The sequence below is a fragment of the Trypanosoma grayi genome (assembly GCF_000691245.1).
Source record: "Trypanosoma grayi strain ANR4 Tgr_188_V1, whole genome shotgun sequence".
Classification (NCBI taxonomy): Eukaryota; Euglenozoa; class Kinetoplastea; order Trypanosomatida; family Trypanosomatidae; genus Trypanosoma; species Trypanosoma grayi.
Genome location: NW_008825807.1, coordinates 1 through 14,389, shown reverse-complemented (window position 1 = coordinate 14,389; position 14,389 = coordinate 1). Strand labels below are relative to the sequence as shown.

The 14,389-nt window shown below is 48.1% G+C and overlaps 9 protein-coding genes across 9 annotated transcripts; all 9 read left to right on the top strand.

Annotated features, from left to right (window-relative positions):
- Positions 1 to 147: 147 nt before the first annotated feature.
- DQ04_01881080 (hypothetical protein) lies at positions 148 to 1,155 on the top strand (the record flags this gene model as incomplete). The annotated part of the gene is made up of 1 exon (XM_009311271.1): positions 148 to 1,155. One exon carries the CDS (start codon positions 148 to 150, stop codon positions 1,153 to 1,155), a length of 1,008 nt encoding a protein of 335 aa, XP_009309546.1.
- Positions 1,156 to 1,696: 541 nt separating this feature from the next.
- On the top strand, positions 1,697 to 1,999 carry DQ04_01881070 (hypothetical protein; the record flags this gene model as incomplete). Its single annotated transcript, XM_009311270.1, has 1 exon — positions 1,697 to 1,999. One exon carries the CDS (start codon positions 1,697 to 1,699, stop codon positions 1,997 to 1,999), a length of 303 nt encoding a protein of 100 aa, XP_009309545.1.
- Positions 2,000 to 2,217: 218 nt separating this feature from the next.
- Positions 2,218 to 2,985, top strand: DQ04_01881060 (hypothetical protein; the record flags this gene model as incomplete). The annotated part of the gene is made up of 1 exon (XM_009311269.1): positions 2,218 to 2,985. One exon carries the CDS (start codon positions 2,218 to 2,220, stop codon positions 2,983 to 2,985), a length of 768 nt encoding a protein of 255 aa, XP_009309544.1.
- Positions 2,986 to 3,163: 178 nt separating this feature from the next.
- DQ04_01881050 (hypothetical protein) lies at positions 3,164 to 4,306 on the top strand (the record flags this gene model as incomplete). The annotated part of the gene is made up of 1 exon (XM_009311268.1): positions 3,164 to 4,306. The coding sequence occupies one exon, from the start codon at positions 3,164 to 3,166 to the stop codon at positions 4,304 to 4,306; it is 1,143 nt and encodes a 380-aa protein (XP_009309543.1).
- A 189-nt stretch (positions 4,307 to 4,495) lies between these two features.
- DQ04_01881040 (putative zinc finger protein) lies at positions 4,496 to 5,431 on the top strand (the record flags this gene model as incomplete). Its single annotated transcript, XM_009311267.1, has 1 exon — positions 4,496 to 5,431. The coding sequence occupies one exon, from the start codon at positions 4,496 to 4,498 to the stop codon at positions 5,429 to 5,431; it is 936 nt and encodes a 311-aa protein (XP_009309542.1).
- Positions 5,432 to 5,977: 546 nt separating this feature from the next.
- DQ04_01881030 (hypothetical protein) lies at positions 5,978 to 6,877 on the top strand (the record flags this gene model as incomplete). Its single annotated transcript, XM_009311266.1, has 1 exon — positions 5,978 to 6,877. The coding sequence occupies one exon, from the start codon at positions 5,978 to 5,980 to the stop codon at positions 6,875 to 6,877; it is 900 nt and encodes a 299-aa protein (XP_009309541.1).
- A 207-nt stretch (positions 6,878 to 7,084) lies between these two features.
- Positions 7,085 to 7,969, top strand: DQ04_01881020 (putative protein kinase; the record flags this gene model as incomplete). Its single annotated transcript, XM_009311265.1, has 1 exon — positions 7,085 to 7,969. One exon carries the CDS (start codon positions 7,085 to 7,087, stop codon positions 7,967 to 7,969), a length of 885 nt encoding a protein of 294 aa, XP_009309540.1.
- Positions 7,970 to 8,165: 196 nt separating this feature from the next.
- DQ04_01881010 (glycine dehydrogenase) lies at positions 8,166 to 11,075 on the top strand (the record flags this gene model as incomplete). The annotated part of the gene is made up of 1 exon (XM_009311264.1): positions 8,166 to 11,075. One exon carries the CDS (start codon positions 8,166 to 8,168, stop codon positions 11,073 to 11,075), a length of 2,910 nt encoding a protein of 969 aa, XP_009309539.1.
- A 1,896-nt stretch (positions 11,076 to 12,971) lies between these two features.
- Positions 12,972 to 14,389, top strand: DQ04_01881000 (retrotransposon hot spot (RHS) protein; the record flags this gene model as incomplete). The annotated part of the gene is made up of 1 exon (XM_009311263.1): positions 12,972 to 14,389. A coding segment is annotated over one exon (1,418 nt), but the record flags the coding sequence as incomplete, so codon positions are not given.

Here is a 14,389-nt window from a genome sequence, read left to right as displayed (position 1 = left end):
TTTTTTTTTTGTTTTGTGCGCTATGCCCGTCTGTGGTGGGGTGCCGAAAGGTATACATCGCCAATATATAAATATTATATACACACGCACATATATATCTATATATAATATCTATATATCGATTACGGCTGGTTGACGTTCGCCACGATGTCGTCCACTCTCTCTACCGCGACCCAGCACAGCCTGATATTGTTTGTGAACAACGAGCGTTGCGATGGCCATGTATTGTATGTTCAGGATGATATTCCCACTAGTTCGCCTGTGGTTGTTCCTATCAATACATCCGTTGTCCGCCGAGGTGCGCGACGATACAATGGACTGTATGAACTAATGTTCACCGTGGAACTTGAGAGCGATAGCCTTACAGGCCGCGTGAGGGGACGGATAGTGGGAAGGGTGCTGCTGCCGTCTGGAGAATCACATTATCTTGGGCCACTGCTGCCACCTGGTAAATCAATAACTTCAGCCGTTTTCGTGGAGGAAGTTCCACACACCATAGAGATGCATTTTGCTCTCGATAACAATGTGCCTGTTGACACTGTAGCTGCGAAGCCGGCTGAACTGCTTCTTGTTGATCACGTTAATGCCATTCTTGACAATGATGAACTTTGTGGATCCCTGGCTTCTTCACATGTTCAAAACCTCGTGCGAGAACTGCCCTTTTATGACATGGGAAAGGCTCGGTTCCAGAATTGGTCTGACTTCGTCAACTTCTTTTCATCACAGTACGACTCATGGGAAGTGACACGGTACACAGAGGAACAACACCGGCTTATGGGTTTCAGCAATAGAATTCACCCTGGTGAGCTGCGCTTGGTATCCAAGAAATTTGTGGGGTCGTACATGAGGGCGGACAAGGTGAGAGATATCGTTCAAGAAGAGGCTTTGCTAGAGTTTCAGCAGTTGCTGCTCTCACTTACCGGCCCACACGACGGCTCTAGACACACACCGAGGTTGAACAATGAGGCATTCAAAATGTTGGGAGAATCACGGAGTTTTCGAACACTGAATTCTGTGAATTATGTTCGTATTCTTCGGCTTGTTGCTCTAGATCCTGAACGATACGTTCTGTTTGATCAATACCACCCCATACGCATTGATTGGCGACGCTCTGATGAGACTACCCCAGGAATCGCTTGCGTGGCTCCCTCATGAGCCAGTGAACGCGGATCTAGACTCTTACACACCTCCAGTGTTTGTCTGCCTTTTTTTTCTTGTTGTCTTATCATATAAGCATACTTTTTTAGGTGTATTGATATAAATATGTATACATCTACCGACCTATCTGTATCTCTTTCTGTCTTACTCGGATTGTCAGGCGCTCTCTATACATATACATCTATATATATATATGTGTGTGTATGCGTTTGTAGTGCGCGATATTATAGGGTATGGAGTAGGAAACAAAACAAAAACGTGCCCGTCGGCTTTTTTAAATTCTGTGTGTTTCCTCTCGCCGAATTATTTATTTATTAATGTATTAATATATTTATTAATATATTTATGAATTTGACATGTACTGTGCCGTACATCCTGATGCACATTGCTTCATTGGTGGAATGAGGAGGTAGTATGGCGTCCACGTTTACTTCAGGTGTGGCTCTCCTGTTGCTTAATTTGTTTTGCGTTTTCTTTTCCTCGTATCGTCTGCTGAAGGTATTACTGTAGAAAAGGTCACTACAGGTGTTTTGTGAGAATGCCCGGTAGAAGAGGCAAGCAGCGCGTGAAGCGAAAGAAGTCCAAGCGGCAGAAGCCGTCAGAGATGGAGCGCGTTTTGGTGGATAGCATTCATGGACGCCGGCGGAAGGAGCGCCAAATCCTAAAGAACCACATCCCGCCGCCAGTGAAGCTTCGCACTAATAAGGTGGCCCTTGCCACCACGCTTCCTATGTTTAACGCCATGCCCGTGAAGAATGATGAGACAGGAGCCACAGCTGCCGCTGCCGCTCCGGCTGATAAGCCAGCAAAGGCGAAGAAGGCTTCTTCTTGCCAAATGTGAGCGCGAATAACACTCCATGTGCGGAGCTATATTTCATTGGTAAATAGCTGGGTTAACGAACCGAGGAATTAAAATCACCACACACACACACACACAATTATACATGTATATATATATATACTTATATGAAGCATGGTCTCTTGGTTCTGCGCATTTTCTTTCCCTTTTTTTACTTCTCTCAAAAATTTTTTGCAGTACGGTGTACGGCGTTGTCGTTGATGGCAGATGTGGCGTTGGACATTGGAAGCCGTCTGACGAAGGTGTACTTGGGCGGTAACGCCACACGCAAATGTGTATTCGAAACCCCGCCCGCGGTCCAGAGGATGAAGGAGCGCTTTGACCACACATCTACCCGCGCGGAGTTGGACTCTTTCTTACACAGAGTAAGTTGCGCTGCATGTCTGTGGGGATCTCATGGGTGCGTTGAGGTATTGTCGAGCGCCGACGACTCCCCTTTGTTTACTCAATATGTGATGCGTTGGCTCTCCTCTGTCTCACTCGACAGACAGCCGATGCTTAGGGACGCCCACTCATGGCTCTTGGGAGCGCACGGATTAACGGATGGCTGTGTTGTGGACATTGGTTATGGAGCTACACGCATTGTTCCAATTCTTTGTGGCATTCCTGTAGTGGAGGCTATTACAATCGGCAGAGGGATGCGGGTGTTGCTTGCCCCTTCCCCGGAGGGCGTGGTGGCGTCGCTCGTCTCCACCTCGCCGCCATCGAGCCCACCGCAGTTGCAGATTCCTGCGGAGGAAGTGGCTCAATGGATCATTGCCCATGTGGAAGAGGCCATGCTGTTGTGCAACTCGCAAACGCAGCGTCCATTCGTGTGTGGTGTCTTTCTACTGTCGGGTGGCGGTATTGCGGTGAGGGAATTGCTGGAGGGACTTCAAAGTGCCATTCAGACGAGTCGGCCCTACGCACATGTTCTGGTCTTTGATGATTCTGTTCCGATGTTGTGTGCCTCTGTTTTCAGTCGTTGAGGGGCATCCTGCTCTTTCAATTTGGGCACCTGGCTCCCGCAGTACTTTCCTCTGTCTCCGTTAAGGATGTGTTTTTTTTTCCCTTCTTTATTCATGGTCATTCTGCCTTTGCTCTGCTCCTTTATACTGCTTGATTTGCTTTGCTTCGTTTCTGTTTCTGTTGTTGTTGTGCAGAAGCATGAACGGCGACGCGGTGCGTGATGAGAATGTGTCTGACAACATCGATACAGAGGATGCGAAGAAGGCTCGTCTCCACGATAGAATCCGCCAGCATGAGACAATGGAGAAGAAGCAGGGAGTGAAGATTGTGCTGCGGAAAGGGATCCCGACCCCAACCTCGGAGGAGCTCCAATCCATTAGCGAGCGGCGAGAGAAGCTGATTTCCATGATGAATCTGAAGCGGCGCATCGAGGACACTGCAAGGCGCAAAGAGGAATGGCGGGATTGCGTTTCATACGAGCCTCACAGTAGTGAGATGAGCAACATGACAGAAACCAAGGTAGAGACAACAAGCCTGGAGGGCCGCGCGGTTATTCTCTCACCGCTCCTTGCACTACTGCGAATGTTACTGTGTGATAATCGAGCTAAACGGCGGCTGCACCGACTTCGCTCGAGACAGACTATGCTTGCTCCTGAAACATGCCCCCTCCGCGTAGAACACCAAACGGTGACAGTGGCAACGAGTGTGGTGGAGGAGCACTTGGCAACCACATCTGCTTGCGGTAATCGATTCGCTTCTTTGCCGAACTTGTTTCTGATGACCGGTTCTTTCGATGTGAAACCTCTACGCAATCCATTTGTCTTCCTATCGAGACAGTACCAAATGGAGCGACTCCCTGAGTTCGCACTTAATTTGGCCAAGGCAGCCAGTGAGGAGTATGCAGCTTATAAAAAGAGCGACTACAAGGAACCTTCTGCGGTAACCCTTTCTGAGTTTGTACAGCCGCTTGTTACGCTGGAGACTTTTGATGTGCCTAAAAAGGCATACGATGCAGTTTTTGGGCAGAATCCTGTGCACGGATACGAGTTGTTCACTAATACTGCTCGACCCCCGCAAGTGGTTGCGAATACGGCTGAGAAACGGGACGAACCACACGCGAGAGCGGGTTCTGTGGCTGATGTGGGCTTGTCGCAGGAGTTATCCTACATTGGTCTCCCCTCCAAGTTGGGAGGCCCGATGCCCGAAGACTCCTTGAGCGAGAGTGACGGTGATGAAGCACCCCCAGGGTTTCAGGCAGATATATCGTGGCTGCCTGTATTTCCCACACAGAAGAATAGTGACGAGGGAGAGACGCATATGACACTGGATGCGGCACTGTAAACGACGCTTTGGATGGATGGAGGTTACCGATGTAGAGTGAAGCGGTGAATGTAGGCACTTGTTCACCGAGTTGTTGATTCTGTAAAATTTTCTTTCTTGGGCACACTCTGGTGCTATGCATTCCTCATATTTTCAAAAATTATATATATATAATTTTTTTTTTTGCTCTTCACAGTCTTTGTGTGACTCATGATAGCCAGGCGTTCTTTCTTGGGGGAGTGGAAGGCTGACGGTGCGGTATTGGCATGCGAAAGGTGTAGTGCCAAGTTTACTTTTAGTCGTCGACGCCACCACTGTAGGTACTGCGGTGGCATTTTCTGCGCCTCGTGCTCCAACATGTTCCTTCGCATACCGAACTTGCGGACTACGAAACCGCAGCGTATTTGTCTTACGTGTTGTGCTTCATTTTTTAAGCCAATATCAGAACCCGCTCCATCTGGTGAAGGCGGTGATGGCTACAGTAGACAGTCCGGCGATGCTCCTGGCTTTGGCCATGGATGCCTCACATCGTCTGCCAAGCATACAGCACCCTCCGACGACGACGACACTTCGGTTCTGCAGGCTAGTCAGACGGGCGATGACGTAGGGAATGAGGTGCTCTACGAGGGTGAGTACTGCGATAGTGAAACCGACAGTGATGATGTTTCTGCTGCTGTTGCTGGTGTCTACTCGTCCGTTGATGATGGACAATGTACCAATAGCATTTCCTTCATCGCGGCCTTGCAGGACAACCTAAGATATTCAGAAGACCCCGATGTCATTAGTGTCCTCATGTATGTTTCACCTTCAAGGTACCAGGTGATTTATATTACAGTGGATGACAACGAAACCATGTCAATGCTCGTGAGGCGCCTAGTAGACGATTATTTTCGACTAGAAAATGGCCCATTCAAGAGCCTGGGTGACACAGAGAGGGATGTCCTATTGAGTAATCTAAGGTTCTCAAGTGAATCAGTGGTGGTGGATGATGCGGCTAATGCTATTGATGTGACATCCCAGTACAAGCATCTGGTACTCTCCACTCTCCCTGCCAGAGAGCTGCAAAGGGTGCGCCGTGATAACTCCATTCGTGACTTCTTCCGCAGCGAACACAGCGCGGAGGATGGGGATGACATGAAATGGTAAGTGAGGCTTCGTTCTAGGTGCTTATGCCCTTTTCTTGCTCTTGTCTCCGTCTAATTGTTGAAGTGTGTGTTTCCCATGTCCCGATTCCCCGCTTTACGCGATTAATGTCGTGTGCAGGCGCGCAGAAAAGGGTTCATTACGGCTCTTTTTGTTTGTTTTGTGTGCCACTTTCTCCTTTTTCTTCTTGTGGTTCCCACTTGATGGGGGGCAGGTCTTATTGCGATTCTCCATGGGGCAGGAGGACGACTGCCCATGTCTTCTGTTGCACGCGTGTGTTGTTTATTATTACTATTGTTGTCGTTATCATTATTAGTTCTGCTGCTTGCTCCACCCTGCCGGCAAGGCGTTCGGCAAGGGCCACCTCGTCGCACGTCACAACAACCGTGCAGCCAAACACTTGGAACTTCACCCAGTGCGTTTCCCTCCCCCCCCCNCTCCAAAAAAAAAGATGGAGGTACAAATGGTCTTCTGTTTTTTCTTCTAAATTTCTGATTTTGTTTTGGCATTTTCATTTGGTTTTTACTTTCTGCCAAACAGAGGGCATATATGATGAACGTGTCCGAGTTTCTCAAGGAGTTCAAGAAGGCGCGCAAAGAATCTGCCGTTGCCACGGGTGCTGCTCCTGCTGCTGCCGAGGGCCGCGACGATGGCGCCTTTATTATTCCCGCTGCACCGAGGGAGGCGATGACGCGTCAGACAAAGCTTTCGCATGACCACTCGGCTGACAGTCAGCAGGGTGACGATGAAGGTGACGATGATGACGACAGCTATGCCGATGAACCTCCCCCATTTGCGCTGCTGGGCACCAAGCGACAGAGGTACGACACACTCTGGCAGCGCAAAGAGGTGAGGACTGGTTTGCGTGCAAATGATACAGAGGTAAGGACGTACAAAACCAACCTTGCGACGCCAGGAGACAGTAGCTTGGCCTTGGCGGCGCGGCGAAGAGCAGTAGGATTTTCTTCGTCACGTGTAATACCAAGGCGCATTGACGCTTCAGTGGTGAACGCGTTGCGCGACGAACTTTTGCGGAAGAAGAAATCCCTTAGCCACTCAGAGAAAATAGAAAGGCCTGAGGAATGCTCATCTTTGGATGCTCCTGCAGGGAGTTCGACAGGTGTGAGCGTAGAGGCGTTTCTTCTTGATGTGGACGATTTTCTTGCCACTGAGGACTTGTGCACCAAAACGACTCCTGCTGTTCACGAGGTGGGGAAAAGCGACCCGATTAATTCTCCGAAACACTCCGATCCCGAGCCGCACACAACAACAACACCAGCACGTATTACATCAGAATCACCGTGTTGCGCCAAGAAAGCAACGAATATTGCTTCAAAATCCACCAAAATGAGTATGTTTGCCAGAGCGAAGCTTTGCTCTGGCGGTTCTGGGTCGCTGAAAACTACAGAGGGAGAGGCACTCGAGACGAGAAAGTTTCCCAAGCAATAAATTGGAGGATCATGATGTGTGGAGCACCGGTTACTTGTCGTACGGAGACGAAGAAAATGGGTAACATGATTATTTCCATGCTTAATTGCGGATGTGGTGCTGTTATTAACCCCAATTTCTTTTCTTTCTTTTTTTTTTTTGTCTTCTTTTACCACTTGTTATTAATTCGCTGAGGTGTGGTAATATGTAGGTGAAGGAGTGCTTTGCATGGAGCGGTTTGATGTTGGGCCTGCTATAGGTGAAGGCCGGTTTGGTGTTGTTCGTGCAGCTGTTGTAAAAGGCTCTGGGATGCCTGTTGCAATTAAACTTCTTTCTCTGCCACGACTGGATGAGGGAATTCCACATCCTGTAGCTAGGGAGCTACTTATTTCCATGCGGCTGAGTCATCCTTTTGTTATACGCACATATGACGTGTTTCCCTGTGGATGCTCTATTGCGGTGGTAATGGAGCGGTGCAAGACAGATCTGGCAACAGCACTCGCCGCGAGAAGCCCAAGCAACCCGCTTCCCAATCATAGGGTGAAGTCCATTCTCAAGATGCTTCTCTCAGCCTTATCGTACATGCACAGGGAAGGGATTCTTCACCGCGATGTGAAGCCTTCAAATTGTTTTTTGACAGATGAGGGAGTGTTGCGTCTTGGTGATTTTGGCTTGAGCCGTGTGTGGGATGTGGAGACATCCATGACGCATGAGGTGGTGTCTAGGTGGTACCGGGCACCAGAGTTGTTGCTTGGTGAGCGACACTATGGTCCGGAGATTGACATGTGGTCGGCTGGATGTGTATTTGCAGAGTTACTGAGAGGCTATAGTGGTGCTTTTTTTGCGGGAGATGGAGATATTAGGCAGTTGTCTCTAATATTTGATATTCTGGGCACACCAACTCTAACTTCCTGGCCGACTGCAGTAATACTTCCTGATTGGGGAAAGGTGCAATTTGAGCCTAAGAAGCCGTGCTCACTATGCGATTTTTTTCCTGAAGCATCCAAAGCCGCTTTGGATTTGCTGCAGCGATTGCTCACCCTAGACCCCTCCAGACGCATTTCTGCAGAAGAGGCCCTTCGTCATGATTTCTTCAACGAGTATCCGACTTGAAAACTGGTGCTCTTTGAGCGGATAATGGTGTGAAATCCGAGATTGATTTCTCTTGTGTGCCCAGAAAGCGGCGTGTGCTGTGGTGGGAGTTGCAGTTCTTCCCGACACTCTCGTGAACTGTTGCATTTATATTTTTTTTGTTTTTCACTTATATATATTTGATCTCATTTTCAAGGTGTTGCGCAGCAGCGTCTGGATGTACCGTCGTTTGTTTCGTGGCTCTTTGCCATGCGTGACATTTGTTCGATGGACTGCCACGGACAGCTATATTAACCGCCATATTGGTCCAACAACGGCTGAGACAATGTCGATGCTTCGAACGGTTGGAAAAGAGAGTCTCTCTGATTTGATGACGGCTGCTATTCCAGGGGATATTGTACGCCCACCCTTGACGGAGGTGGCGGCTATGAGTGAGATGGATGCTCTCGCACTCGTGCGCTCTCTTGGTGCGCGAAACAAGGTACTAAAAAGCATGATTGGTCAGGGGTACTACGAGTCCATTACTCCTCCTGTCATACTTCGCAACGTCATTGAAAATCCTGGATGGTACACACCCTACACACCATACCAAGCTGAGATTGCACAAGGACGTCTGGAGTCCCTTTTGAATTTCCAAACCATGGTTATGGATTTGACAAAGATGGATGTGGCAAATGCATCTCTTCTTGACCAAGCGACAGCATCATCCGAGGCGATGCATCTTGCTTTTCAGCATGGTCAACGAAAGCGGAATACGTTCTTCGTATCAAAAACTGTTTTTCCATCCTGCATTGAGATGGTTAAGACAAGAGCCGAACCGCTCAAGATAAACGTCGTCGTGGGCGACACGAATCTGATTGACTGGACTGACAGTTCCTTGTTTGGTATCCTTGTACAAACACCAGATGCGATGGGCATGCTTCATGACTTCTCACCACTGTTCGAGAATGCAAAGAAGCACGGTGTCATTAGTTGCTGTGGGACCGACTTGATGGCTTGTGTTCTTGTCAAGCCACCTGGTGAAATGAATGCAGATGTGGTTGTGGGATCCTCCCAGCGTTTTGGTGTTCCACTAGGATATGGAGGTCCTCACGCCGCGTTCTTTGCTGTCAAGGAGCAGTTTAAGAGGTTGATGCCGGGACGTGTGATCGGCGTCAGTAAGGATTCTGCCGGAGAGCCATCCATACGCATGGCGCTGCAGACACGTGAACAACATATTAAGCGTGAGCGCGCCACATCAAATATCTGTACTGCACAAGCGTTATTGGCCAACGTGAGTGGGTTTTATGCCGCCTACCATGGTCCAGATGGTCTAAATGAGATTGCCAATGAGATACACGGCAAGGCGAAAGTGCTCGCTGTTGGTATGGAATCAGTAGGACACTCTGTGGTAAACAGTGCATTTTTCGACACTGTTACTGTGAACCTAAAAGGCATTACAGCGGAGGATTACAAGACACGATGTGTTGAGAAGGGTATTAATGTTTTTGTTGATTACAGTAATGGGACTGTCTCCATTTCTGTGGATGAGGCAACAACGGATGGACACATTGTGTCACTTTTGGAGGCTGCAGGGTTGAAGCTTCCCGTCGTCGCAGCCCTTTCCAAAATAGCCGATCAGAAATCGGTACTACCGTTGGATCTGGTGCGGAAGTCTGATTTCCTGAAACACTCAACGTTTCAAAAGTACAAGAGTGAAAGTGAACTGATGCGCTATATTCATCGTCTACAACGAAAGGATTACGGCCTTACGCATGGTTGCGTCCCGTTGGGATCTTGCACCATGAAGCTTAACCCTGCCGCTGCTATGTTACCACTCTCTTGGCCAGAATTCACCAATGTGCATCCCCTTGCCCCAGTGGACCAAGTGCGAGGGTACAGTGCGTTGTGTCTAGATCTTGAGCAAAAGTTAAGGGAAATTACCGGTCTGGATGCGGTATCGCTTCAGCCTAATAGTGGCGCCCAAGGTGAATACGCTGGGCTTCGTGTTATTCGTGCGTACCATCTATCAATGAAGGAAGGACACCGCAACGTCTGTTTGATTCCAGAGAGTGCGCATGGTACGAATCCAGCTTCGGCAACATTGGCAGGAATGAATATTGTCTTGGTGAAATGCTTGTCTAACGGCAGGGTTGATATCAATGACCTGGAGAAATCTTGCCAAAAACACGCAAAGGAGTTGTCGTGTATCATGATAACATATCCAAGTACGTATGGCTTGTTTGACAAGGATATTTTATCCATTACATCAATGGCGCACTACTACGGTGGACAATGCTACATTGATGGGGCAAATCTTAACGCCATGGTTGGCTATACAGGCCCTGGATATATCGGTGGCGACGTGTGCCACATTAATCTCCACAAGACGTTTTCAATTCCCCATGGTGGTGGCGGCCCCGGAATGGGCCCTATAGCTGTCCGTCAACATCTGGCCCCCTTTTTGCCAAATTCTGTTTTCAACCAAAAAGTTGGCGGTTCACAGCCATTCGGCCAAGTCTCACAATCAGCGTACGGATCAGCATCAATTCTTCCGATATCGTACATGTTGATGTTAATGCTTGGATCACACGGGCTCAAAACTTGTACAGAGTACGCCGTTTTGAATGCAAACTACTTGAAGAAGCGCCTAGAGAACCATTATACGATTCTTTTCCTGGGTGGAGAAAACTACTGCGCTCATGAGTTTATCGTTGATCTTCGACGGTTCAAGAAGACAGCTCATATTGAGGCGGAGGACGTGGCCAAACGGTTGATGGACTACGGAATTCACTCGCCAACACTGGCGTTTCCTGTACCCGGGACTTTAATGATTGAACCCACCGAATCAGAACCCAAGCGGGAGTTGGATCGCTTGGCAGATGCACTAATTTCCATTCGAGGTGAGATTGCCGCCATTGAAAAAGGTGAACAACCAGTGGATAACAATGTTTTGAAGAATGCACCACACACGGCAAGATGTGTCACCGATGATAAATGGGACAAACCATATGATCGGCGTTTGGCGGCATTCCCTTATCCTTACTCGTACGTTGAAAAGTACTGGCCGACTGTGGGTCGCATTGACGGGGTTTACGGAGATCGTCACCTCATGTGCAGTTGCGCCTCCCTCGACTTTTACAACTAGGAGTCATTTACTTTCTCCCTCCCTTTATATATACATATACATATATAAAGGGAGGGGGGGGAGGGAAAGAGAGAGAGAGAGAGAGTAAATGGAAGGGGAGCCTCCCTCATCGTAATGGGTTTTTATTTTTCACCGACAACGCATTGGGCAAGGGAAAAAAAGTGTTCATGATAGCTCGGTGTACGAAGACTATCGCATAGTGTGTCACTTAATGACTTTAATTGTATCGCGGCCTCCTTTGTTGTTGTTGGAATCTGTTTCATTTTGAATTATCACCCTGGGGCGTAGTCCTTCTCTCCAACCCTTGCTGGTACTCGCGTTTTTTTTTTGCTGGATTGCCATGAACTGTATAGTGTGGTGTAAGTTAGGAAGCGTCCTTAAGATCCAATGTGCCATTGAGCCATTATTATGAGCGCTGCTTGAAGTGTTTCTTCCGGCCGTGTATTCACCAATGCATTATATTTATCTTCATTGCTGCTCTGATCCGACGTTAGCGTGGCCCTGATGATACAATGAACCAACACCACGGTGACTTGGGTTTTTTCTTGGCGGCCGTGATGTTCTTCATGGCGAAGGGGAGCATGACTTCGGCTAGTCGGCATCGGGGAGCGCACTTTAAGGTGTTGTGCCGCCTCTGAGGATCTGCCAAGGAGGGCTATTTGGATAGGCCACGTGGACTGTAAAAGTATCAATTGGGCATTCTTTTTTTTTTTTTTTAAGGAGCTTCTGGAAAAGACGTCATTCGAAAAGTTGTCTATCTAATTTATTGGGAAAGGGGTTTATCCCATTACTATTGTGTCTAATGAGAAGCTTTCGAATATGCTCCATGATGTAAAAAGCCAGTAAATTCACCGCATCACCCCGCTCCATTATTCCCGCCACGGTGGCGGGGTCTCCAGAGGCGTGACACCCTGACGATGTCCTTTCGTGAGTGGAATATTGATTTGATAAAGGAGTGATTCTGAATTGGGAATACCCAATTGAGTGCTATTGATAGTTTATCGAAAACATGAAGATATCGTATGAGGTTGTCCGTTTCTGCTGATTTCTGTTCCTCCCCGGCTTTAGATAAATATAAGTTATATTGGCAACAACACCGGACAAATATTCTGCTTTAGTTTGTGTAGTCTGTGTTCGTATAACCTCTGTGCTAATTGCTGTCTTTTTTTTTTAGTGCAGCATTGTTGTTTTTGGTCATTCATGCGCCTGAAAGAGCGACAACTCCTTGTGTCGCTATAGGGGAAGACGAGGGATGCCATCATGAAATTAGTGGGTATCTATTATCAATTTGTTTGTTTGGTGGGGGCGCTCTACAGTATGACTTCTGTGGTGGATCTGCCTGGCCCTCTAAGGTAACATAACTAAGAGGGGAGACATTTCCACTTGGATATGTCTTTTCATATCTGTCAAACTGTGGGACACACACAGGGTGCCTTCTTCGCGAGAAACAAAAAAGAAATGGGCGCCTTCCCAGATGGTTGACATGGGACAGAAAACGCAGCGCTCTCAGCCCCTTTTGGCTGGTCCCTCAGTAATCAAAGGCACCGCTGAAGTAATCGTAAACTGACATCCGGGCAGTGAGGTGGAATTGCCAGAGTCTACGGTGTTTATTGCTTTGAGTGTCGGCATCTCAATTATGTCGGTAACCAATATATTGTCGGTGATAAACATAGAAAGATCCACGACGAAAGCCTCTATACTGACATCCTCATTGACTTCAATGGCACTCCATTCTTCACCCGAATAGTTTGAGCCTTGAAGCAGCATGATCTTGAGTACAGAAAGAGCAACGGCTCAAGGAAGATAAGGCATCCCTCTCTCTATAGTTTATGTTTTTTATTATCTGATTTTGGTTCAATAATGAAGGAAATGAGACAGAGGGAAGAAGAAATTATGATGAGGAGGGCTTTGGACAAACTCAATGAGACTGGTGTGTATTCTCTCCAGCAGTGGGACGTGTATGGTAAAAAGGAACAAGTTATCCCTTTGGTGGGAGGAATGTTAAATGTATCCCTCAGCGTTGCGAAGAATGAATCACCGTTGCTGAAAGGTGAAGTGATGATGGGGGTCTACGAGTCTGTATTTAATGCTACATGGAATCATGTGGTGGAGGTCCCTGGTGACAGTGAAGGGATCGGAATGAGGGTGAGGAAAGGCAAGCCGTCGAGGGAATGGACAGACGAAGAGGTGGAATATTTTCCTCCTGGCACCGTATATGAGAACGAAGAGGGCACCAGTGCAGAGGGGATGGCGGATCCGCAGGAACCACGTGCTGAGCTAATGGTGCTCAATTCTGAAAAAGGCTGGCCGTACACGTGGTTAATGGCAAAAACTATGTGCGACTGCCACATCGGCCGCGAGACGGAACGTGTTTGGCGCATCGTTAAGCGTGATGTGGACGAATGGTTTGCGTGTCGTGGCGGGAATGATGCGGGCCCGGGAAAGCGTCTTTTGGTTGGGACACCTGGTATAGGGAAATCAATGGGGACTGGCTCGTATCTCCTCTACCAACTGCTGCACTATGACGAGGAACTGCTTGCAGTGGTTGCATACGTCATTAAAGATTACGTGTTTATCTTTCACAAAGCCAGAGGTGAAGAACAAGGACGCGTGGAGTACTACAAAAACCTCGAAGGGGGAGTGGGTGCTGTGGTAGACCTCTCTCTTACTGTGAGGGGATACATAATCTACGATGTGGCAAAGCAAGGAAGTGAACCTCACCACGCTTTACCTCCAAAGGGATGGGGCATGATTGTTGTGACTTCCCCGAACGAGGACAACTTCATGGGATGGGAGAAGCAAAGAAGAGCACTGCGTATCATAATAGATTGCCCTGAGACGAGTGAACTGAATGCGAGGTGTGTGTGGATTAACCGCGATAAAGCAGAGAAGCAACAACAGAAAGAATGGAAGGTTGTGGAAGAGCGTATAGAGCATATAGGACCACTTCCCCGCTACATTTTTTGTAGTGAAATTGAGTACAGAGGTCGTGTGAAGGCGGTTGGAAAGGCGTTGACTTGTATCACACCATCCAATGCCGAGTTATACTTCGGAGTGAACAAAGAGGGTTCATGGGAAGGCCAAGATCCCTGCCACAAGCTTGTGAAAATCACTCGGTATTCCGCGCCGGGGGAACCTGAGTGTTACTGCAACGATCCGCTGGCGCCTGCTATAGGGGGAAAAATACGGGTTCGTGTTGGAGATGCTGTTGATGCCTCTGCTGTTCTGATGTCATTGTTGCTTCCATTTGATGAGATGGTGCCGAAAATCATGGAGAAATTTGCAGTTGCGGCATTTTTGCACGAGGAGTTCGT